The sequence below is a fragment of the Salvelinus alpinus genome, chromosome 1 (assembly GCF_045679555.1).
Source record: "Salvelinus alpinus chromosome 1, SLU_Salpinus.1, whole genome shotgun sequence".
NCBI lineage: Eukaryota > Metazoa > Chordata > Actinopteri > Salmoniformes > Salmonidae > Salvelinus > Salvelinus alpinus.
This window is the reverse complement of record NC_092086.1, coordinates 30,336,599-30,361,665: the sequence shown is the minus strand read 5'-3', so window position 1 is coordinate 30,361,665 and position 25,067 is coordinate 30,336,599. Positions and strand designations below refer to the sequence as shown.

Genomic DNA, 25,067 nt, shown 5'->3' with positions numbered 1-25,067 from the left:
CAATGATTCGGCCCCAGACCAGTCAAGTGTAACAGGGAAAGTAGACCTACCCATATTGGGAGGGAGTATGCCTATACATAAACGTTACATGAACATCAGAACATGTTGTATGGCTTGTTTAGACTTAATATAATATATAACATAATATGGGCCATGACCTTGTCTATAGACCTAATCTAAAACCAATGTAACCATTACATTGTGAAAGACCTTGGACTGGACTGGAAAACATGCCGAGGTCTTTCAATGGGAGTTGCTTATCAAATAATGTTTTTTAGACTGGGAGTGTGTCATTCAACCTTGGAACAGATAGATATGTCAAGATTGATGGGCCAACTGAACACATTTTGAGAGAAGTTTTAATCGGCTGGTAGCCTAGCGGTTAAGAGTGTTGGGCCAGTAATTGGAAGGTTGTTGGTTCTAATCCTAGAGCCAACTAGGTGACAAAATCGGTGTGCCCTTGAGCAAGGCAGTAAATGTTGCTTCTGTATTAAATGTAAATTGGCGATGCACGCACATGGGGAGTGGCCGGTGATGTCCTTATTTGAAAGACTTTTTCGGAAATAGCTACTTCTATTAATCTAAAAAGCAGGGACAAATAAAATCATTTCAGCAATTCTCTTTTGGAATGCGTTCACTTCTAAATTTATTTCCATTTATTTGATCCATGCACAAAAGTCCAATTACACATTCAACTTGTCTGTAGCCTATCAAATGTTGTTTCATATTTTTGCAGATAGCTCTCATACACAAAACCAAGCGGAGTTTTTGACAAGTCCTGCACATTTGTAGAAGCGCAGCGCGGTACCTCTGAATTGCTCTCTGGGCTATATCATGCCAATAAATGTTGAAATTGTCCAGAGAATGAAAAATCGTTTCGCCATAGATTTGAGTCTGATCAGGTAGACTATATCGGTGTCATATATAGGCTCACTGACATCCCTTTCCCTATGCATTTGTTGCAAGTTTGAAATCTCACTTTGGGCTTAATCACAACTTTAAGAATTCAAAGCTGTCCGTATGGACAGTATGCAGCTGTCCATGTTCATGGACACATATTTTAGACTTTTTAATTTGTAGGTTAAAGTGTATAACTGTATTGTAATCGTGTTAGTATAGCCTATATCATTAAAAAAAATGTCAATGGTTCTTAATCGGATATCATTAGGCTAAGAGCCATAGAGAATGTGTCTATTTTATCTAGAATGACGGTTCTTCGTTTGGTGAACCATATAGAAAAGTTTAAATTAATTGGTTTGCGTGTTTTCATCATGCATTTCAGGAATGAGGACTTTATCGAGGTGAATGAAGGTGAATGAAGGCTACATTTCGTTTGTTGAGGCATCTACTTTCCAACTGTCCCACAAGTAGCCTATGTGTTTGTTTTCCGTTTTCAGCGTTAAATGTTTTAGATGTTTACAGCTGAAGTAACTTAACTAATGTTTATCATTAAACAATTCGGCACATAGCCAGCTTGTATCAGTCTCCATTTGATTTGCACTGGAATCCGTTGTAGATGCAAGGGTTAGAGGATAGCTATATTGCATCTACGTTTATAAGTCTTCCTTTTTTAGGATAATATCTTGGCCCTATAGTCAAAGGTTCCATTATTCATACACAGCGTTTGTAACTTGCTGAAAAGGAGACAGCCATTTTCTCTCGTCTATACCCGCTTCAAGCAGCGGATCGAATGTTCGCAGGGGCTTTGCGGTGTATGAAATGGTCGCTCGGCATAACGCGCTGAGAGTTGGAGGTGTAGCCTAATAAACTACAGATTTGAGTAGTGCAATGGGCGTTTCATGTCAGTTTCAATACAGAATCCCGTTCTGAATTAGCCTACTGACCGAAGAAGCACGCCATTTTAGTTTATTACACAGTGTAACATAGGCAAATGCAACGTAAACTTAGGCACATTTCGAGAAATTGTATTTGATCTTAACGAAAGCCAGAATCACTAGTAAGGGGAACGAACAACCTTAGTGTTGGACAAATGCACTTGGATAGTAACCAACAGAAATGATTCATCGAAATTCATCAACAAGTCTATTTTCAATCAAGGTGTTTGGTGTGGATAGCAAATTGCCAAAGGTGCACATAATACATATCGGAAAATAGGTTTAAATATATCTGGAGTTGGACATACTCTTATAAAAATTGGCCCATAAATTGTTCTTCTGCTGTCTAAAGGATAACCTAATGTAGTTCCAGGCAGAACCCTTTTTGGTTGCAGGTAGACCTCTTTCACCTAACAAATTAACCCTCAATGAATACTTTAAGAACCCTTTTGGTGAAAATGTTCTGTAACTGGGAGAGGCGAATAACCCTTTATGATTCAAGGTAGCCCATTTTTGCCACATACACACAGTCATATAAGGTGAGGCCACTTGGCGGTCAATTTGAAGAAGATATAATTAGGCTACAAGACGGGCCACAGAACTGGAACAAGCAAACACACACAGGACTATCTTTACAAGTGAAGGACATTATAGAAATAGCCAACCTCAAGATCGCATAAGAGATTGCGTGAACCTGAGATATGACTGACACGCATGACTCTGAGATGACTCAGCTTTCTGTAGTCAAACAGAAACCTCGTTGTACACGTTGGAGCATATAAATAGAACAAGTGCGATGTTTCACATTCCCCCTTTATCACCACACCACAACCTTCCAGTGCAGCCAGCCATTGCTGTATCATCTTACATTTGCAGACGTAGCCTACTGCACGGCGTATTTGCCATGTAGCCTAGGGCAAACAACAACTAATAACACCAATCAATTCGAATGACTGTTTTGTGTATTTTTTATGAGATTTTTTAAAACACTTCAGATGGGGGCCAGTAGCACACGCCTATATGCCACTCTAATTATAAAGGATTCACAAATAAGTCAATTAAATGTAATTTGTGAAGATTACATTTATTTAGTGTTAAATCATGGCCAAACACTAATACAATCCGCCAAGACTTATTTGCAGCATCGTTGTTGAATAAACACGAGAGAGAGAGAGGCAGAGTAAATTCAGTTTGCTTCGAGGCTGTGGTTCTTCTTCTCGAGCTGAAAACATACATGTATTTTATGTGTGTCTGTGGTTTTCCTCTTACTCGGGCTACGCGTTTTGCACAACAGATAATGTCCTCCATGAAAGTAGGACAGCGATCAGCGCTTGTAGTGAGCTGAGTAACCGCTGTTGCCCAGAAACGAGCGAGCCAATAATATTTTACCAACTCGCACTGTGTATCCATGTATGGCTGTCGCCATTGCTGCACTGCAGTAAAGCTGAGACCAATCATCGAGACCACCAAATATGGAGTCCTGCAGTTAGGCGTTACCTCTTCTAGGCTTAGCGCGTTCCCTTAATATGTTGTCGTTTTAATACCCACATTGCGCTGAAATGTCGGTATCATTTTTTGAGCGTATCAAAATGGTGGCATATGATTTCCAATGCAACCCATGCATCTTTTGTCCGCCGTCCTTTGTCTCCTCGTCTGTAATAAGGCTACAGTGGCCATATCTACGTGTTATGTTGAGCATGTGTTGTTGGGTAACAGTGTAGGGCGAAATAATCTGGCATCTGAAGGTCAAATACGGAACAAATCCGATGTACATTCTGCTCTCCCCTTCGCATAGGCTCTAGAGCCATTCCACCAAACGCACGAGCGTTTTCTTTCCAAATCCGAAGCATATTGTCGGTTTGATGAACCGCTATGGCGTTATAAACACTATATTATCACACATTGTGCACACTCGCCATGCTTTGTATGCTATTCAGCAATACACTGTAATTGTGTAATAGCAGGATTTCCCTGTTTCTATTGATATTGTGGAAACGCCTGAGTAATTTAGTCATATATCAATTCACATTGTTGACAGAAACGTTCCATAATTTCGTTATCATACAAAATTGTAAAATACCTACAATGTAATGTTTAGTATGATATGTAAGTCTCTCTCGCGTTCTCTCTCTCCCTCTCCTCTCCCTCTCTCTCTCTATCTAAATCAAATTCATACATATCTCTTTGTCTCATTATATTTTCATAACTCGTATGATTCCCTTTGGTAACTCTGCACTTTTTCTATAGATTCTTCTCTTACTTGTACAACGTGTTTAGTTGTGTACAAAAAATTGCAGGCTATAGTCGAATAATTGAATTTTCCCAATTTCATTTTCTGAACAAGTTTAACCTTTGATGTGGACTTGAATAACACTGTACTCTAATGACTTAGGCCTACTCTTAAATACATTCAGAAGATAACAAACGCGGGTTTTCGCAGTTTGATCTTTATGTAATTCATAGCTCTGCCTTCATTACCCTTTCTTTATTTTTCACCAAAGAAAGTCTGTAGTTTGCATGGATCAAGGGACAGAACTCAAGGGGTTTATATTTGTATTAATTTGTTTAATAAGTTACCTAACGAGGACTGATAGCCACATTTTGTCAAATACTATAGGTTTCAAATGAATGTAGGTTTCTGTAGGATATGTTTCAGATCTCAGTTATCTCTTTATTATAGGAGGCGTAAATCATATTATTCTTTTCTCTTGTATAAAAATTCCTTATAAAAACAAAATCATTCTGAAAACACAAAGCCTAAAAACTTGTGTAAGTAAGCCTAATTATTAAAAAATATATACGTTCATGAGGCAATTAAAGCAACCAAAGCGTCTTGATAATAATAATAATAACAAACAATAACATTCGTTATAGTAAATACAAAAACTGGTATACATTTTTAACAAACCAACATAATTTATTTTAAGTAATTTGGTTATTTAGCAATGTATTAATATTGTTATGATTATTATTAGTAAGTATAAACATGATTATTGTTATTACCTTGTGCTAGACTATGTAATATAGTTATATGTCATTATCACGTCATTCTTTTTTCCAAAGACCTGTCTATTCTTGTTATGGCTATGTTATCATATGTTCACATTTCTATGGCTAAGTTGTGTTTGAAATATTTGATCGTTTTCAGTTGTGTTTACCTATTCATCTTCAGACAGTAAAACTTAACATTCAACTCTTCTTAATTTGACTTTTAATTGTTTTCATAAATTCATAACTCTTCAACCGAATTAGTTTTTTTTAAACTATCGGACGACCAAAGAGACCAGTGATTCAGCACCCCACAATAAAGTAAATTACCTATAAAAAACAAACAATATCTTCATGAAATGATACAACTTGAAAGGTCAATTTTAATTGACCTTTGTAGAGTTTAGCCTCACGTAGTTGGACATTAATGAACAATAGCGCAAGATTATAAAATAACATACTTTCCCATCTCTAGGCTACACATAGCTATCCTATGCATTTGTATTTAGGTTGGTGCATGGGATTCCTGGCAACTAGCTTATCAGTTAGATTCGGTGGAAATACAATCGAGCCTCAAGGTCATGTTCTTATTGATTCTCACTTTGATATTTTCATATCAAATAAATGAATGCTCTTTTTTATATTTCTAAATGCCGATGACTGGCTATTTAAATATCTGTTCAAGGAAATAGTCACAATGCAAGGTAAGAGGTTGGGTAGACTATACAATGAATATAAATGAACAAATTATTTTGAAATGGATAATACTTTTGTGTGCCATAGTCAGACGGTTATTTATTCTCTTATGCCAAAGACATTCCTGCGCACAAACCTGACAACCACCAAATCAGCGTCATTTCCTTAGACTCAAGAGGAATTAACTCCTCCCCTTCACTTAGCAACCCAGAGCACGTAGCAACAGCTGAGCCAATGCGCTCTACAAGATACGGTCCCACCGACTGTGGTGCTTGGCAACCCATATAAAACGTGATGACGTCTTCCTCACTGAGCGTATTATGGGATGTGTGGAATTAAACAGCGAGGGCAGTAGAAAGAAAACAATATATAGCTTATAAACGAGGTTGAAGTAAACATGGAGCTATCGGCTGTTGGAGAGCGTGTCTTCGCTGCGGAGTCCATCAACAAACAACGCATAAGAAGAGTATGCAGTTTATTTTCGTTACACCTCTGCGTTTCTAACAATAATGTATGCTAATCGTGTGTTTGTGCACCATCGCAATGACATTCTATCGACAATAAGTAGGCCTAATTCTCTCCATATTTGTTGTTATATTGCAGGGTCGAATGGAATACCTTGTGAAATGGAAGGGCTGGTCTAAAAAGTGAGTAGGCTACACTCTGGTTTGGAAGCTGACAGCAGAGCTTCCAGCCTGTCGTTTTATCTCTCGGAATGCTTGTTTTTATGTGCACCAACGTGTGCTCATGACATGTTTAGGCCATGTAACCGAGGCTTGTTGATTGCGTAAAGGGCATGGTTTTGGTAACATTCGCGTACTTTGCTTAGGCTATTTTAACACACAAGCACACGACAAGAGTGTTGCTAACATTAGCAGATTGCTACCTTCACATACGTCGCTGTCCGCTAGGCAATGCCAGAATGAAAGCAACGAGATTCTCAGCCGACATTGTTTCATTTGGTGAACGCTTTCGCCACAAATGTGACACTCTTCTTACGCTACCGTATCGTTCTTTTGGATAGATATAGCACCTGGGAACCGGAGGAAAACATTCTAGATGCGCGCCTCTTCGCTGCGTTCGAAGAGAGGTAAGGTTTTGACAGCACAGCAGGCCTCTTCTGGCAGAGTGCGAATATGTCATCTTGGGCTATCCCCAACAGACGACATGCATTTAACATAACTCAAATAAGACTCAATTATTTAGAGCGAGTTACGTTTCATACGAAAATTGTATGTATTTATTTCACAGGGAGCGTGAAAGGGAGTTATTTGGGCCTAAGAAGAGGGGACCGAAGCCCGAGACATTTCTGCTGAAGGTGGGGGAATTAAACAGTGACGGTCATGAGTTAGTTAGTCCATATTTCAGTCATATTTCTTTTCTTACTCATCACCTATGTTTTCCGACAATTGAATCATGAGTCTTGTGGTCTGATATAATGTCAGACTACAAAATGTCTGATTCAGCTAATAAATAGATGAAAGTGCAACATTGTCTGTTATCTTGCTCTTTATTTTATTTTTATTTTTTTACCCCTGCTTTAATTTCCGTTTTGATGCTATTGGTCAAGCTCCAAGTTGAATAAAGTAACACAGGTTTCCAAGTTACAGTGGGAAATAAATGTATGCAAAACATTGTCATTACCAACAAAATTGGCATCATTGTAATAATAATTTTGGTGTAGGGAAATGGCATGTGGATGAACAATGTCAAATAGGCTATAGGCCTATTTCATCGTTGGAAAATATCTGCTATAATACAGCTTATAAATAACAGGATTTAGCCTTCCAAGTACATGTTTATGAAACCCCATACTTATCTAACTTGACCACCTTTATACAGGCAAAGGCGAAAGCCACAGCAAAGACTTATGAATGCAGAAGAGAAATGCCAAGGGAGATTCGTGTTTCATACCCTGTTCCGACGCCTATGATTACACCGAGAGCTCGAGAGGGACTACGGGCTGTCGTGCCCACAATCTTTCCCCCTAGCACGGTCAACCGAGGAGAGAGTGTGAGGGTCAGACTGCCAGAGAGAAGGTCGCGACCGGCGCCTCCGCCCTCATTCATGGCTGAGGAATTTGTCAACATCCCTAAAAAAAGGGGACCTAAACCCAAGTTACGTTTACGATTCAACATGGAGCCAGACAGCTGTCCAACAGAGGAGCCCGAGAAGAGGAGTCGGTTAGAGGAGCAGCAGGTCCCATACGGTCTGTCTAAAATGTCCAGACATTGTCATCATGAAGGCGAAACATCTGAGAGAAGTGTCATCCAGTTGACACGCAGGTTTCAAGAGGGAACCAGCATTGTGCCAAAATCAAACAACGCTCACAGACGGGTGGGGACTGTGTCCCATCCTGGCACCAATAGCCATGATGGTAGACTCGTCCATAAGGCTAGACTCGATCACCAGAGCCGCAGGACTTTAGAATGCCCTGGGGGCATGTCTGTCCCCCACCCCAAACTGAAGCATGTGTCCAAAAACCATTTCTACAGAGCCAGTGACTCTTCTTCATCCATGCAACAGTCTAGGCCCATTGTTGGCGCCAAATTGCCTGCATCGAGGAGTTCTGGAGAGCAGTCAGCAGGGTCTTGGAGGCCACGTCTGGATAATGTTGAGAAGGTGGTGGTAACAGATGTGACAACAAACTTTTTGACAGTCACCATCAAAGAGAGCAGCACAGACAAAGGTTTTTTCAAAGATAAAAGATGAAATGAAGTCAATATCTGCTTCACATAACATGACTAACAATGCAACAGCTATGTGTAAGAAGTTGGTAATAGCTTAATCATGATAATTTGAGATACATTTTCTATAGGCCTAACTATATCCAGAGTTGTATGTTTAATATGTATTATGTCAAAGTATTTAATGTAATAATGACCAAATTAAACATGTCTATATAGTTTATTTGAATATAATTTTTTGGATAACTATTTCGTATTTTCATTTAAACTTTTAAATACATTAAGAGTCTTACATTTCCTCACCTTCTAATGGGGCTATCAATTCAGCCTGGTTTAAATGTGGTAGGCTATAGAGGTATGTAATAGCTGTTATTTAATATAGCAATAAGGACTTTCCCTAACGTTTCATACGATTTTCTGGACACATTAAAAAATATATATATATATATTTTGTATTAACATAATTGCAAGGATAGACATGCATGTAGACCTACTCTAGTGGGTAGGCCTAATGTTTAAAAATATTTGGAAATTACCTTCCATTATCCATAGCATATTCTATGCAATAAATCGAGAATATTCGTGTGAAAATGTATGTCAGATAAGGTTCAATGGACGACCTTGACCTATAGCTAACGATTACCCTAATACACAACTCTGTGCTCCGGTGCAGCAGCCAGTGTAGTTGGAGCTCGGCGGTTGAATTGTTCCCTGGACGCCCTGATGTGTGTCAAATCAGTTCAGCACAGCGGGGACTGGGACTAGCGATATTTTAGGTATGACTTCCACTAAAAATGCACGAGCAAAACAAATTAGTTTCCGATGCTGAGTTAATTTGTTTTGGGATTTGAGGTAATCATTTGTAAAAGGTATTTTGTTGGTTTATTCAAGTAGCCATTTGGGAATTGTTTTGCGCAATATTCAAAATAACCCGTCAATGGATTTTCTTGACACAACTAATTGTTTGCTTGAAGAAACCTTCGAACAAGATAATTAAATGGGACAATGATTAACTGAGGTTTTGGGTTTCTTCAGGCAAACAACTAGTGGTGTCAAGAAAATTCGGGGTTTAAGGACAGGATTTGTCAGAGTTTAACTTTTTGACAGTATCTAAATGGTAGGTTTACTTCAGTTAGGGTAGATAACAATTCATTACCGATTAGCTCTGAAGCATTGGTCATGGTGCGAGCTCATGAGTTTTGATGATCTATTGCTCGTTAGACCAATTTTGTCCTTTCTAATTATTTGTTCACAATCTAGAGGGATATTCGCATGGGGTCTTGATTAGCAGACAAGGACGTGCATGTATGTAGTCAATATTTGATCACTTTACTTGTTATTCTTAGGTCTATTGACAGACTGCCGAAAGAAATGGCACACATGGGGCCACAGACGGCTTCATCTTTTGGATCTTGAATTGGACCACAACCTTTGAATTAAATTAGTCGAACGCTCATTAAAAAAATATATATCATGTCCAATTGCATCTTGGGTAGTATTCCTACTTTTGATAATGCCAATATCTAATGGCTTCTGCATTGTAGATTTGCTTCGTTATCTATAGCCTAATATAATACAGGTTTTACATTCATGTCAGCCTAACAGTTGACGTTTCTTTCTTTTGGAAAATACGAAATATGACTCATCACACACCCTGATGACCCACGCCTCCTTTAATAAACTGAGCTATATGACTTGCCTGGTTAAATAAAGGTTAAATATTAATACAGTAGGCCTCACACCATTTATGTACTGCAATCAATTTCTCTCGCACGCCCGGGACTATAGGCCAACCCATGTGTATGTGCAACGTTATGTCTCCTAATTGTTTTAGGCCTATGTCTTTTGCGACAAGCAATGTATAGACGGTGCCAGACGCACGGCAGTGGGGTAGGCTATATTACAATGCAGGGACCAGAGGGCACAGGAGTCTCATCACAGGTGGTTGCCGTCGGGGACCGTTTTAGCCAGCCATGGGTTGCTCCTGGGCAGGAGGGCCATGATCGTTCAAAAGGTGCAGATGAAACGCAGATGCTGCTGGATGTGTGTGACGATGGGACGTCTGTGTGGCATATTTGACTATTTTCATAAGATGTGGTCGTGCCTCGATATGGGATGGGGTGCTTGCCCTTGCAGGTACGGCAGTAACCCTCAAGACTGGGTGGAGTGTCACAGACTATGTTGCCTATGAGCTTTTTATTTTATTATTCACGATTTTAATATATATTATTCAATAGGAGTTATAATACTGCTACTAGGTTACATTTAAATTTTGCATGATTTTGTAACTTTTTTAAGGGGTTCACATTAAAGAATGATGTAAAATGTAAATGACATGCCTGCAGGGAGACAGAAATATTAGAGTGCTGAGCTAGAGGCTGACTGTGACCTTAAATAATCTCTGGCATTTCTAACACTCTGGCCCATCATTTTAATTGGGGACCCCAAACGAGACCATTTTATTGCTTGAGGCCCCCATTACTAGCCAGATAATGATACTTTTGCGAAGAAAAAAAACAAGTTATGCAGGCAAAAATGGATCAGCCCTTCTGGCATTTGCCCGAAATGCCAGATGACTAGTCTGCCCCTATGGGACACTGAACCACTAGCCTTCTGTAGAATTCAGTCAGTCTGGGAGCTGAATGCCACTCGGACTAGAGGGTTATTCTCTCTCTTTTTTTTTGAATAACAAAGTGTCCATTCATGTTGCTCTCCCTAGGGAACTGGGCTCTGGCCTCCGAACACGTGACACAAACAGACCAACCTGAGAGCGCGTGTGAAAATGAACCTGGCTGTGACAACAGCGTGAGCCACTCAACTGCCATTGACAGTTACAAGGCCTTCCCTTACAGCTGAATTCTGATATAGGATTGAAAATAATAGTTATTCCTGGGTATAGTTCGGAATACTTTTTATAGACTAAATTAAAATAGTGTAGGTTAAGAAATACATACATTATTAGTGTTTAAAATGAATAAAAGGTGCCCTATTTGAACTCTTAGCAGTTTTTAAAATCTAGCCTATAGACTATGTTATTACTACACAGTAGGCCTATGTCTGTTAAATTTCCACCTGGTTGAGGAAAGGACATATCCTTTCGTAAGCCCATACCCTAGCAGTGGACTTTCCCCGCAGCTGAGAAAACATCTGCCTAAATTCTCCATATGAGTGCAATTTACCAAACCACATTCCCATCAAAATGCATAAGCCTTTGATCTCGCACCACCGGAGGGGGCCAACCAAGTCCTGTGAACAACCAACAGTATTATACACATGTGGTTGCTGGATAACCCCGCAAGATGTCGCCATGGACTTGACTTGCACCTTTTGTTGCTTGGGCGCAGAAGGATTGCTATTTCGTTCACAGGTTTTAACCCTCATTAACGTTAAACCGAGACGCGCATGCCCTGCATTTTCCAGATGTGCATTACATGTACACGGCCACTAGATAGAGCCCAAGTATCAAAAATACGTTGTGCCTTTTTCAGTTCTTGGCCTGGGCCTGTTCCTAGTTGGATACAACCGGGAATGGATTTCGTCGTCATTACCGTTATTCGCCCTCCCCACCTCCTTCACCCCCACTCACCACCCAAACTATACTATCTGTGGACGTCAGGCCTACCATTCGTTTTATAGAACCAAGCCTATCATTACAAAATGCGATTTCAATTATCTATATATATACAAAAAACATCGTATTATTTTGTTAATTTATTTTATGAGTTATTTACTTATATAGGCCAATGTTTAGGGGTTGAATGTGCAAATATAAAGTGTTCAGAAAATACGTATCAATACTAGCCTGCATAAATAAAAGGCTTCTAAATAAGAAGTCATTGGCATTTGTCGGCATTTATTTCCCAAAGTTTCATGAAGGCTCCTATTATCCAGGTGTGGAAAAGCTGTGAGTCGCGCAGTGCACTTGAAGGTGACAGATGGCTGGAGCCAGTACTGCGGATCGTCTTTTCACTGGACTGACCTAAAACAAAAGCTAAAAGAGATTGAACGCGTATTAAGTACTCAGTCGTGTGGGAACGCAGGCCTAAATAATGCGATAAAAAAAATGTAATTACGTTTTGGTCAAGCTTTTTCGATTATTGTACCCACAGGCTATTCCGATTGATAGCCTATACCTACAATTTGCCACAAATAGCATACATGTTGTTTTATCCATTTTACACAACTTCTATCATTAAATTATGTAACGACAAATGCAAATTACCGCCTTTGAAACGGTTTCGATTTACAAATCTTTGGGCTTGGTAATTACGCGATTGATTGATTGAATTTATTTGACAAGTTGTAAAATACATACATAAGGGTGCTCCAGCCAGTGACGCCTCCACATACAATTTAAGAAAATCATCAAGGATAACACAATTAAGCTCAACAGCTTATTTCCATTGTGGTCCAACGGTAATGATGACGAAATCCATTCCCGGTTGTATCAACCATCATCATCCTCACACATACACACATACACACAGAGACACATAGCGAGGACATCCATTTTCTACCAACGCTGTCAGGGGGCTAGGGTGGACATTACTACTCATACAATGCAGCCGCAGCGTCAGTCACAGGCGTCCACACATGTTGCTAAGAGACCATCTCAGTGAGCAAGCAGAAGGATTGGAGCGGAACATTGGTGATGTCTTCTCACCAAGTTGATTTTGGATTCTATTTTTATTCCTATATTTGGTGGTTGCAATGTCGCCAACTCTAAGTCTGATTGTCATGTATGTACTGTTCCTGTGCTGTTTGTCTCCCTGCGCGGCAGACCTATGCAACTGGACTGGGAGGTGAGGGATTATGCTTTGTTTTAGTAGCCAGAATTCCAAACTGGTATTTGACTTTGGGATTGCGTTTAGCCGTTCTAAAAACGTTGTTGTCTAAATATTTATGATTATTATCTGTTTATACCAATATCCTAATCGTTTTCAGGTAATTGTGTATTCTTATTGTTGCATATTATTGCAACAACAAGCAATAATATGCAATAGCGCTACTTGCAGTTATCCTATCAAAATGGGTTTTGCCAAAACAATAAATGTTTTAACACTTGGATTGAGTGGGGGGAAATAATATACATATTCTATGTGAGTATAGGCTAATCTCTCTCGTCGTATATTATTTTCTGACCTGCATTGTTTTCTGAGTGAGTGTGCCGCTGGGCTGGCCCATTGTTTTCTGAGTGAGTGTGCCCATTTGAACTCTTCTCCTTGTTCTTGGATTGCAGTGGTTTGGCGCGTGAGGCTGAGGCTAACTCGCGGACTGTGCAGCAGGTGCGGCTGCGTTGCACGGAGGGTTCGGTGGAGTGGGTCTACCCGGGCCAGGCGCTTCGGGTCGTCCTGGAACCCAACCTGTCCTCTGCGCGCCACACAACGGTCTGTATCAAACCGTTCCGCAGCTTCAACGGCGCCAGCGTCTACATCGAGCGGGCTGGGGAACTGGACCTGTTGATGACGGATGGCGGGCGGCCGGAGCAGGTGTTCTGTTTCCCGGCGGACGGACCTCAGAAGCCAGCCATCTTCCTCCTGGCAAACCCGCAGAGGGATATCAGCCAACGCGCAGTAGGCTTCAGATATGAGTTGCTGGGCAATCGGACCACTGCGCCCAACCTCGGCCAAAGTGTATTGCAGGGTGAGTATTTGACAGTGGTGGAAATATTACCCAATTGTCATAGTTGAGTAAAAGTAAAGATTCCTTAATATAAAATTACTTAAGTAAAAGAGGAAGTCACCCAGTAAAATACTACTTGAGTAAAAGTCTAAAAGTATTTGGATTTAAATTTACTTAAATATCAAAAGTAAATGTAATTGCAAAACTATACTTAAGCATAAAAAGTGAAGTAAAAGTATAAATAATAAAACATTGCTTATGTTTTAAGCAAATCAGACGGCACAAGCATATTTGTCGATAGAGCACACTATCACGCAGACATCATTTACAAACGAAGCATTTGTGTTTAGTTAGTCTGCCAGATCAGAGGCAGTAGGGATGAACAGGGATGTTCTCTTGATAAGTGCGTTAATTGGACCATTTTACTGTCCTGCTAACCATTCAAAATGTAACGTATACTTTTGGGTGTCAGGGAAAATGTAAGGAGTAAAAAGTACATTATTTTATTTAGGAATGTATTGAAGTAAAAGTTGTCAAAAATTTAAAGTACAGATACCACAAAAAACGACCTAAGTAGTAGGCTACGTTAAATTATTCGAATTTAAGAACTTTGCACCACTGACATTTGGAGATAATACGAATTCACTATTTGTATGCCATGGTGATAAGATGTTCATTTGACACTTTTGTTGGAGTTGCAATCCCAATTGTAAATAGACCTAATAATTTATTGATATAAAAAAAATTATGTATGTTTTGTCAGTTGTATTGGTGTCAAAAAAGAACATTGCAGTGAAGAATGAAAGTGTCAACAAGTATCCTTAATGCAAATCATCATGCCTTCAGTTGTTTTTAAGTGTTTTTTACTTTAGACCCATCTTCTTGATTCATTTAACCATTTCCAAGCAAGTGCATCAATAATAAAACACTGATACATTCTAACTTAATCATAGAAGACAATGAACTCCTAGCATCACAGCACACGGCACAAGAGGTGGGCTCATTCACTGTGTGGGTGGAGGGGTGTTCTGGGGAGACTGAGGCCCAAAGAAATCAGTCAATTATCCAATTAAAGACCAAATCCAATCTTGCCTGGTCTAGGAAGCAGCTGCTGACCTGTCTGTTGTTTTGTCTGGTGGTCTCATTTCCACCGGAGGGACAAAACCAGGGAGCAGGGACCAGGGTGGCGGAGGGCCATTGGCCCCCGGGTATCTCAATGGAGACAGCAGATACTTGTTGGATTCTACAGATGCCTCATCTCTCTGTGTGTGTGTGTGGGCCTGTCTCAATGGGGTGATGTCATTCTCCTGTCCTGATGATGTGATGTCTGTCTGTCTGAGTCCTTCTCTCCCAATATTGACAGAGTGGAGGAGTTCCGTGGAGAATACCAGTGATTGGGGTCACCAGTCTGGGGTCATTCAATTAGACCGCTAAACAATAGAAGTCAAACATGGAGGTCGAGACTCATCAATGCTTTTGATTTGTGTGGGTAGTGCTAGTATGGTGGAGGAGATGTGAATGGAGTAGAGACACATGGCAGACATTCCTCCATCTGACCCCTTGGCTTGTTGTCTGGATGAACTGAGGAGGGATGGATGGATGGCCGGATGGAGCTGCTGGTATGTGTGTGTCAATGGAGTGGCAAGCTGTCTGTAATCCTCATCCATCAATCAGTTGTCTCAAGCTCAGCCATCACAGTAGGGTGTTGGGTGTGGTCTGAAGTGTTGAAAGTGGACCCTCACAGTAGGGTGTTGGGTGTGGTCTGAAGTGTTGAAAGTGGACCCTCACAGTAGGGTGTTGGGTGTGGTCTGAAGTGTTGAAAGTGGACCCTCACAGTAGGGTGTTGGGTGTGGTCTGAAGTGTTGAAAGTGGACCCTCACAGTAGGGTGTTGGGTGTGGTCTGAAGTGTTGAAAGTGGACCCTCACAGTAGGGTGTTGGGTGTGGTCTGAAGTGTTGAAAGTGGACCCTCACAGTAGCGTGTTGGGTGTGGTCTGAAGTGTTGAAAGTGGACCCTCACAGTATGGTGTTGGGTGTGGTCTGAAGTGTTGAAAGTGGACCCTCACAGTAGGGTGTTGGGTGTGGTCTGAAGTGTTGAAAGTGGACCCTCACAGTAGCGTGTTGGGTGTGGTCTGAAGTGTTGAAAGTGGACCCTCACAGTAGGGTGTTAGTTGTGGTCTGAAGTGTTGAAAGTGGACCCTCACAGTAGGGTGTTGGGTGTGGTCTGAAGTGTTGAAAGTGGACCCTCACAGTAGGGTGTTGGGTGTGGTCTGAAGTGTTGAAAGTGGACCCTCACAGTAGGGTGTTGGGTGTGGTCTGAAGTGTTGAAAGTGGACCCTCACAGTAGGGTGTTGGGTGTGGTCTGAAGTGTTGAAAGTGGACCCTCACAGTATGGTGTTGGGTGTGGTCTGAAGTGTTGAAAGTGGACCCTCACAGTAGGGTGTTGGGTGTGGTCTGAAGTGTTGAAAGTGGACCCTCACAGTAGGGTGTTGGGTGTGGTCTGAAGTGTTGAAAGTGGACCCTCACAGTAGGGTGTTGGGTGTGGTCTGAAGTGTTGAAAGTGGACCCTCACAGTAGGGTGTTGGGTGTGGTCTGAAGTGTTGAAAGTGGACCCTCACAGTAGCGTGTTGGGTGTGGTCTGAAGTGTTGAAAGTGGACCCTCACAGTATGGTGTTGGGTGTGGTCTGAAGTGTTGAAAGTGGACCCTCACAGTAGGGTGTTGGGTGTGGTCTGAAGTGTTGAAAGTGGACCCTCACAGTAGCGTGTTGGGTGTGGTCTGAAGTGTTGAAAGTGGACCCTCACAGTAGGGTGTTAGTTGTGGTCTGAAGTGTTGAAAGTGGACCCTCACAGTAGGGTGTTGGGTGTGGTCTGAAGTGTTGAAAGTGGACCCTCACAGTAGGGTGTTGGGTGTGGTCTGAAGTGTTGAAAGTGGACCCTCACAGTAGGGTGTTGGGTGTGGTCTGAAGTGTTGAAAGTGGACCCTCACAGTATGGTGTTGGGTGTGGTCTGAAGTGTTGAAAGTGGACCCTCACAGTAGGGTGTTGGGTGTGGTCTGAAGTGTTGAAAGTGGACCCTCACAGTAGGGTGTTGGGTGTGGTCTGAAGTGTTGAAAGTGGACCCTCACAGTTGGGTGTGGTCTGAAGTGTTGAAAGTGGACCCTCACAGTAGGGTGTTGGGTGTGGTCTGAAGTGTTGAAAGTGGACCCTCACAGTAGGGTGTTGGGTGTGGTCTGAAGTGTTGAAAGTGGACCCTCACAGTAGGGCGTTGGGTGTGGTCTGAAGTGTTGAAAGTGGACCCTCACAGTAGCGTGTTGGGTGTGGTCTGAAGTGTTGAAAGTGGACCCTCACAGTAGGGTGTTAGTTGTGGTCTGAAGTGTTGAAAGTGGACCCTCACAGTAGGGTGTTGGGTGTGGTCTGAAGTGTTGAAAGTGGACCATCACAGTAGGGCGTTGGGTGGGGTTTGAAGTGTTGAAAGTGGACCCTCACAGTAGGGTGTTGGGTGTGGTCTGAAGTGTTGAAAGTGGACCATCACAGTAGGGCGTTGGGTGGGGTTTGAAGTGTTGAAAGTGGACCCTCACAGTAGGGTGTTGGGTGTGGTCTGAAGTGTTGAAAGTGGACCATCACAGTAGGGCGTTGGGTGGGGTCTGAAGTGTTGAAAGTGGACCCTCACAGTAGGGTGTTGGGTGTGGTCTGAAGTGTTGAAAGTGGACCCTCACAGTAGGGTGATAGTGTTCAGTAAGATGATCACTATAAGAAGTGTAGATGATGATGGTTAATATGAGAGAAAGAGAGAAATGGGTGGTGATGCAGAGTATGGAGTGGGCCGAGTGAGAGAGAGAGAGATTGTGAAGCGAGAGAGAGAGAATGATTAGAGAGAGAGTTGTGAGAAGACAAGTGAAGTGAAAGGATGTGCATTGGTGCTCCACAGGGTGATGTGTGTCCCTTTCCTCTGCATAGACACACACTCTTTCTCTAAACTTCTCTCTCTCTCCTCCCACAGCTAGCTGCCGTCCCTGCAATGACACAGAGCTCCTCCTGGCCATCTGCAGCAGTGACTTTGGTATGTATCAATAGAACATAAATAATTCATTATTGTTCTTATTTACAAATCTAGATACTATATCAAACATTTATAAATACGGTGAACAGCTATAGCTTTTGACTCGTTGTGTCTTATCTCCTTAGTTCTCTATAGATCCATGTAGCCCAATCTGTCCCCTCATCAGCTGGGTATCACCACTAATTTATGCTATAAAGGCCTGGGGTGGAGTGAGTGAGTGAGTGGGTGTTGGAAAGGAGATTTTGTGTCTGTGTGGATGTGTTGGGGGGGGGGGGGGGGGTGGTAGTGGGCCTGATCTGTTCCCAGCGAACAGCTTCTGTAGCTGGGCAGAGGGGCCTGACAGATGTGAGGGCTGAGGCTGCACAATGGGAGACCCATTGGCTTAAGGCTGCAACAGAGCAGAAGCAATATTACCATTGAGTCCACTTCATTTATAGGCTGACTCCCGTGCCCTGATCTCACAAATCGCCATCATCGACTTTTTGATGTGAGAAAATAGCTGGCTAATGAAAGTGTAAATGGCCACAGAGAGTGAAAGGAGGGAATGGAGGGATTTCTGTTGAGTGAGTGGGGGATGTGGAGACAGAGAGGAGGGAGAGTGAGTGGGGGATGTGGAGACTGAAGAGTGTGAGTGAGTGGGGTATGTGGAAACAGAGAAGAGGGAGAATGAGTGGGGGATGTGGAGACAGAGAGGAGGGAGAGTGAGTGGGGGATGTGGAGACTGAGAGGAGGGAGAGTGAGTGGGGGATGTGGAGACAGAGAGGAGGGAGAGTGAGTGGGGGATGTGGAGACAGAGAGGAGGGAGAGTGAGTGGGGGATGTGGAGACAGAGAGGATGGAGAGTCAGTGGGGGATGTGGAGACAGAGAGGAGGGAGTGGGGGATGTGGAGACAGAGAGGAGGAAGAGTGAGTCGGGGATGTGGAGACAGAGAGGAGTGAGAGTGAGTGGGGGATGTGGAGACTGAGAGTGAGTGGGGGATGTGGAGACAGAGAGGAGGGAGAGTGAGTGGGGGATGTGGAGACAGAGAGGATGGAGAGTCAGTGGGGGATGTGGAGACAGAGAGGAGGGAGTGGGGGATGTGGAGACAGAGAGGAGTGAGTGGGGGATGTGGAGACAGAGAGGAGGGAGAGTGAGTGGGGGATGTGGAGACTGAGAGGAGGGAGAGTGAGTGGGGGATGTGGAGACAGAGAGGAGGGAGAGTGAGTGGGGGATGTGGAGACTGAGAGGAGTGAGAGTGAGTGGGGGATGTGGAGACTAAAAGTGGAGTTTTTGGAGGGAAGATTTGAATCCTTTTTCCACTCATGCTCACACAGCAAGATCCTGTTAACTTTTTAATTTCCCTCTTGGCCGCTTTAAAAAAGCACATTATTGAAATGCACACAACAATTTAGATCAGCTGAATCATACTGTATTGGTGGCTGTTTAATTGATACATTTCTCATCTTTCTGTTCATATTAATTGGTTTTCATTACAATAAAACATAACCATAAATGATTGGGATGACTGAAAACAGTCTCTAATGTTAGTCCCCTCCTCTGCCCCTCCAGTGGTTCGCGGCTCCATTAGGAGCGTATCCCACAATGCTGAGCGGCAGACATCGTTGGTGGAGGTCTCAGAGGGGAGGGTGTACCGGCAGCGTAGCGGGGTGTTTGAGCGCCACACTGGCACCATAGGGGTTCCCGGTTCCAGTTCCTCATGGCACGGTCACATCCACACACTGTTACAGTGTCACGTAAAGCCTGGGGGCGGAGAGTTCCTATTCACAGGGACAGAACACTTTGGGGAGGCCTGGCTGGGTTGTGCCCCCCGCTATAAAGACTTCATGTCCCTCTACCAATCAGCTTGGGCGGCTCGCCAGAACCCCTGTGAGTTCCCGCTGGACTGAGGGTGTGTCCCATTTCCTAGTGGTGATCCATGAGCCCTTTGACCTGTAGGTAGGGTTTATTTTCTTAAATGGAACACATTGAGTCTCTTCTTTCTACCCCAGTTGGCGTGGTCGAGATTATGTCGCCGTGGCAGCAAGCGAGCGAGATGAGTTCCTCACGACCACAGCGGTTTGAGAGATGTTGTCCCTTCTACTCCTCCTGATGCTATACCGCTCACAACACCAGCAGGGACAAATCTGTTGGAGCACTTGTAGAGCACAAGGAGTACAAGGCCCAGGGCAGGGGCCCACAGGGGACCCATCCAGGCAGCACTAGAGGGGCCCCTGCCGGCCCCAGCAGGGAAAGGCTTAGAGAGCCTGGCCCTTTGTCTCTCTTCTCAACGCCCACAGCTCCCAGATACTAAAAATGGTTAGACTGCTGCTTCACGCTTTGTCTCTCCCCACACCAACTGCTGCTCACTTCAGGGTCTCGGCGTGAGAGGTGTCCTCTGAACTACTGTGGCAGGAAATCATATGAATTTAATGTCTGATTGTTGTTAGAGGTTTTATGTGGTCTTGTTTATTCCTTTGTACAATAGGTTTTGAAATATGTTATTGTAATGTAAATGAAATGTTGTGTAAATTCACAAGGATTTGATTATTTACATATTGATTGTATCATTATGGTTTTATTACAGGGTATGGGATGATGCTACAGTGAAGGTGCAAACCTTCAGTTTGATTACCATTTATTGCCAAATATATAAGCAATGTTTGTGGGGATTTCTTGTGTACTTTTTTGACTGACTTGAAATGCACTTTCAAGCAATTACTTAAACTTTTGAACAAGAGATTTATTTTGTTCTTCATAACATTCTTTATTGTGGTTCTTGAGCGTTATGAGAAAATATTTGTTGAAAATAGCTCCTCCTGTAGGAAATAATGATCATGAATATTTGCATTACAATTTTCTGCAACACATTTAAATGACAAAAACATCTATTGCACTATTGTATCTATTGTCTATTAAAACAATACTGTTAAACATGTGGTACAGATGCATTTTTCATTTCACTCATTGAGCTTTTGGCATTACGCGTTAGACAACCGTAAGCATTAGAGGGAGAGTTTGAAAGATGAGGGGATGTCAACACCAAACCCCCTCACCTCTGCCCCCCCAACCACCAGGCCTCCCCTCAGTGTTAGCCTGGGCGTGGCAGCCCCTCCTGCTCTATTGTGGGTAGTCAGTGGACTGAGTGACGCAGACAGAGTGGGGTTTTACAGAGCTGCTGGGATAGTGAATGAAGAAGACTATTTTTCTTCAGCTTTAAGATTGATTATATGTCTCAGACCCTCTGTCCTTCATCAGCCACATTCAACAGACCTGTGCTTTAGTTGGAAGCAGTGGGATTTAAACTCACGTCTCAGAAGAGGCTGGAGACAACTCAAGGCACTATAACATATTGTATCACATTAGTATTGCCAGTCTTGCTAGCTCAGCAAACTGTGGACCAGACAGACAGATAGAAAGCTGAGGTGATGAATGTGGGAGTCTTTATTAGACTGCAGAGGTACATAGTTTGGGCTCTTTCTCTTAGCAATCTCAGCAGTGTTGAAGGTGAAATTCTTTAGATAAGAGTTAATAAATACTTAATAGATAGTTAATGGCCAATGTTCAAGGAGCTTATTAATATAGCCTCAAATAACCCTAGTGATAGAAAACGATCCATTTAAAATCTGAATTTTAAAAGTATTACAACCTGCGTCTGAATGCAAATTCTTAATATAGATTTGTATTTAGTCTATCCAGTCCATCTAGCTGTGGTCTATAGAGTGTTTCACAACAGAGACATGAACAGTAAAGTCCAGAGACATGAGCCCCTCCTAAAGACCAGCATCTAAAAGCACAAGGCTTTTGTTTCTTTTGATATATCTGGTATGGAATAGGCTTAAATGGGATGTTATACCCCCATCCATATGCAACACAGTGCATCATCTCTATTTTATAGGGATATGGGAGTTTAGAGCCAACTGTCCAACAAGTTTCTACTTTGGCCCTTTTCCACTGCATCCTATACCGGCCTAATTATCTGCAGTGCTAATGTTAATGGAATAACTCAGCGTAAAATGATATACAAATGGCTAAGATGGGGACAGAAAATGAGTAGGCTGAATCAGTCTATTCTTTTGGGGCTGTTGCTCCCCGATCACAGCCTGGGAAACAGAGTGAGCAGAGGTGGGAGGGGGACTTTTCGGGCCCCAAAAATCTAAGTTCCCTCCCCTTGCCCCTCCCCCAAAAAGATGGAACAATTCATTGACTTTTAAAGCGACTCCTTTTTATGCCTATTCCACACGTCTACTTGGCTGAGCAGGATTCACAAATTGCTGTGTTGAATGTTTTATTGGGACTAAATAGCTGCCAATGAAAGTGTAAATGACTGTGGGCTGAATGGGGCCCCCACAATGGGCCCACGGTGACAAGGCCCCGACAGACATAATGATCATACGCTGTTAGCCAGGAACCACTGGGCCTCATGAATCCAAGGGGGCAATTTCAAGCCATTAGACCGGTCACTTTATCCACCAAGATCAACTCTATCTCCTCTATCTTTTAACCCTTTCTCTTTCTTTCGTTCGTTCTTTCTTTCTTTCTTTCTTTTTTTCTTTCTTTCTTTCATCCTATCTCTGTTCTCTTTCTCTTCTCTTTCTATCTCCTCTTAATATCTCTGTTCTCTTTCTATCTCTTAATATCTCTGTTTTCTTTCTATCTTCTCTTTCTATCTCCTCTTAATATCTCTGTTATCTTTCTATCTCTTAATATCTCTGTTCTCTTTCTATCTCCTCTTTCTATCACTGTTCTCTTTCTCTTCTCTTTCTATCTCTCTCCTCTTTCTATCTCTGTTCTCTTTCTCTTATCTTTCTATCTCCTCTTAATATCTCTGTTCTCTTTCTATCTACTCTTTCTATCTCCTCTTTCTATCGCTGTTCTCTTTCTCTTCTCTGTCTATCGCTGTTCTCTTTCTATCTTCTCTTTCTATCTCTCTCCTCTTTCTATCTCTGTTCTCTTTCTCTTCTCTTTCTATCTCCTCTTAATATCTCTGTTCTCTTTCTATCTACTCTTTCTATCTCCTCTTTCTATCGCTGTTCTCTTTCTCTTCTCTTTCTATCTCTGTTCTCTTTCTATCTACTCTTTCTATCTCCTCTTTCTATCGCTGTTCTCTTTCTCTTCTCTTTCTATCGCTGTTCTCTTTCTCTTCTCTGTCTATCGCTGTTCTCTTTCTATCTTCTCTTTCTATCTCTCTCCTCTTTCTATCTCTGTTCTCTTTCTCTTCTCTTTCTATCTCCTCTTAATATCTCTGTTCTCTTTCTATCTACTCTTTCTATCTCCTCTTTCTATCGCTGTTCTCTTTCTCTTCTCTTTCTATCTCTGTTCTCTTTCTATCTCTGTTCTCTTTCTATCTTCTCTTTCTATCTCTCTCTTTCTATCTCTGTTCTCTTTCTCTTCTCTTTCTATCTCTGTTCTCTTTCTATCTCTCCTCTTTCTTTTTATCTATCTTCTCTTTCCATCTCTCTTCTATTTCTTTCTGTCTCTCTTCTCTTATCCTTCCAGTTCGTCCAGTTATTGTCAAACTTAGTTTCTTCGTGAGGTTTTGATCATAATAACTCCTGATACTATAATCCCCTAGGCTTCCTCTCTTCACAATTTTTTGCTTTCTCTCACTTTCTTCTTTCTTCTCCTCCCACTTGATGAGGTTAAGGTTAAACCTATAAGATTAACCTGCTAAAATCCACTATGTTTGCTGTTCGCCAACTCAGGCAGGACATTTGTCTTAGAAAAGCACCCTTGAAAAACCCTAAATGGCATAGCGTTTTAACCAACATTTTAAATACTATTAAATGCAAAACTGTGGTGTGAAAAAATTATGAACCCCTCTCAACTCTAACTCATCTCCTAAAGTCTCCAAAAAAGTATATTTTCAAACCCAGATCTCCCTCACCAAGTCACCATTGTCCTCCTGAGGGGCGTACCATATCAAATTTCCGAGCTGAATATTGTCTACTCTCCGGGGCTTTGAGGTCACACAATTCCCATCTTTGGGAATTCTCCAGCCGGACTCTGAGGGAACGACGTCCCGGGGTTTTCCAGGAGCGCCTGGAAGCGGGAGGCCGTGAGCCCCTCGGATGGTGTGCCGGCAGGAGTCCCCTCCATCTGGGGGGTAATTGGTTTATCCCGCCGCCTGGCCAGCTTTCCCATGTGGGCCACTGCTGTGGGGAGGCCCGGGGTACAATGTGGAAACAGCATGAGACCCTCCAGGCCAGCCTTTGACTGGGTCTCCTTTACAGGCTATAGGACCAGGAGCATGGGAGCACAACGCTCATGCCAGAGATGGACCCTGTGGTTTTGAAAAGGTCCTTCATTATTTTGCCGTCTGTTGTTTGCGTTTGAACTGAGTGTTTTGGTAATTGACTTATGGGGAAAGTTTATTTTAAATTTTTTATATCCCCGCTGATTCATAAGGTAATGAGATGGAGAGTTGGGCCAAAGTTTTACAAAGTGGTGAAGCCCTCCATACACAAAACACCTGGTTGGAAATTCAGTTGGCTTTTCCACATTCTTTTCTACAAAATGTTCTGCATTTGGGCATTCTTTTGTTGGTCTTCTTTAAGGGAATACTGAAATTGAGTCTCAGTATCTGACAGTGATAACCACATTTCCACTATTCCTGGGTGTTTGCAATAGTCAGTCCTCGACACAAACTGTTCTGTGCTGATAATAACTTGACTGATATACACTGAGTGTACAAAACATTAAGAACACCTTTCTAATATTGAGTTGCACCCACCACCCCCCCCCCCTTGCCCTCAGAACTGCCTCAATTTGTCGGGGCATGGACTCTACAAGGTGTCGAAAGCGTTCCACAGGGATACTGGCCCATGTTGACTCCAATGCTTCCCACAGTTGAGTCAAGTTGGCCGGATGTCCTTTGGGTGGTGGACCGTTCTTGATACACACGGGAAACTGTTGAGCATGAAAAACTCAGCAGCATTGCAGTTCTTGACACAAACTGGTTCGCCTGGCACATACTACCCCGTTCAAAGGCACCTTTGTATCAATTGTCTCAAGGCTTTAAAATCCTTCTTTAATCTGTACTCCTCTTCATCTACTCTGACTGAAGTGGATTTAACAAGTGACATCAATAAGGGATCATAGCTTTCACCTGGATTCACCTGGTTAGTCTATGTCATGGAAATAGCAGGTGTCTTTTAAATATTTTGTACACTAAGTGTATGTTAAAAATACATGGTTGACAATAGC

At 42.3% G+C, this 25,067-nt stretch overlaps 2 protein-coding genes across 2 annotated transcripts; both read left to right on the top strand.

Moving 5' to 3' along the window:
- Positions 1-5,728: 5,728 nt before the first annotated feature.
- On the top strand, positions 5,729-8,429 carry cbx8a (chromobox homolog 8a (Pc class homolog, Drosophila)). The gene is made up of 5 exons (XM_071396192.1): positions 5,729-5,985; positions 6,123-6,166; positions 6,544-6,609; positions 6,771-6,837; positions 7,362-8,429. The coding sequence occupies exons 1-5, from the start codon at positions 5,917-5,919 to the stop codon at positions 8,229-8,231; spliced, it is 1,116 nt and encodes a 371-aa protein (XP_071252293.1). The 5' UTR covers positions 5,729-5,916; the 3' UTR covers positions 8,232-8,429.
- Positions 8,430-12,804: 4,375 nt separating this feature from the next.
- Positions 12,805-20,795, top strand: LOC139573109 (meteorin-like protein). The gene is made up of 4 exons (XM_071396205.1): positions 12,805-13,008; positions 13,446-13,849; positions 17,826-17,885; positions 19,434-20,795. Exons 1-4 carry the CDS (start codon positions 12,917-12,919, stop codon positions 19,769-19,771), a joined length of 894 nt encoding a protein of 297 aa, XP_071252306.1. The 5' UTR covers positions 12,805-12,916; the 3' UTR covers positions 19,772-20,795.
- The last annotated feature ends 4,272 nt before the right edge of the window (positions 20,796-25,067 follow it).

What these genes read in the sequence shown, in the direction of transcription:
- LOC139573109 (XM_071396205.1), top strand. Translation starts at nt 12,917, where the DNA reads ATGTCGCCAACTCTAAGTCTGATTGTCATGTATGTACTGTTCCTGTGC. An exon ending in CTATGCAACTGGACTGGGAG is followed by an intron (nt 13,009 to 13,445) that starts GTGAGGGATTAT and finishes CTTGGATTGCAG; the next exon opens with TGGTTTGGCGCGTGAGGCTG. An exon ending in CGGCCAAAGTGTATTGCAGG is followed by an intron (nt 13,850 to 17,825) that starts GTGAGTATTTGA and finishes CTCCTCCCACAG; the next exon opens with CTAGCTGCCGTCCCTGCAAT.
- cbx8a (XM_071396192.1), top strand. Translation starts at nt 5,917, where the DNA reads ATGGAGCTATCGGCTGTTGGAGAGCGTGTCTTCGCTGCGGAGTCCATC. An exon ending in TGGAAGGGCTGGTCTAAAAA is followed by an intron (nt 6,167 to 6,543) that starts GTGAGTAGGCTA and finishes TCTTTTGGATAG; the next exon opens with ATATAGCACCTGGGAACCGG. An exon ending in CCGAGACATTTCTGCTGAAG is followed by an intron (nt 6,838 to 7,361) that starts GTGGGGGAATTA and finishes ACCTTTATACAG; the next exon opens with GCAAAGGCGAAAGCCACAGC.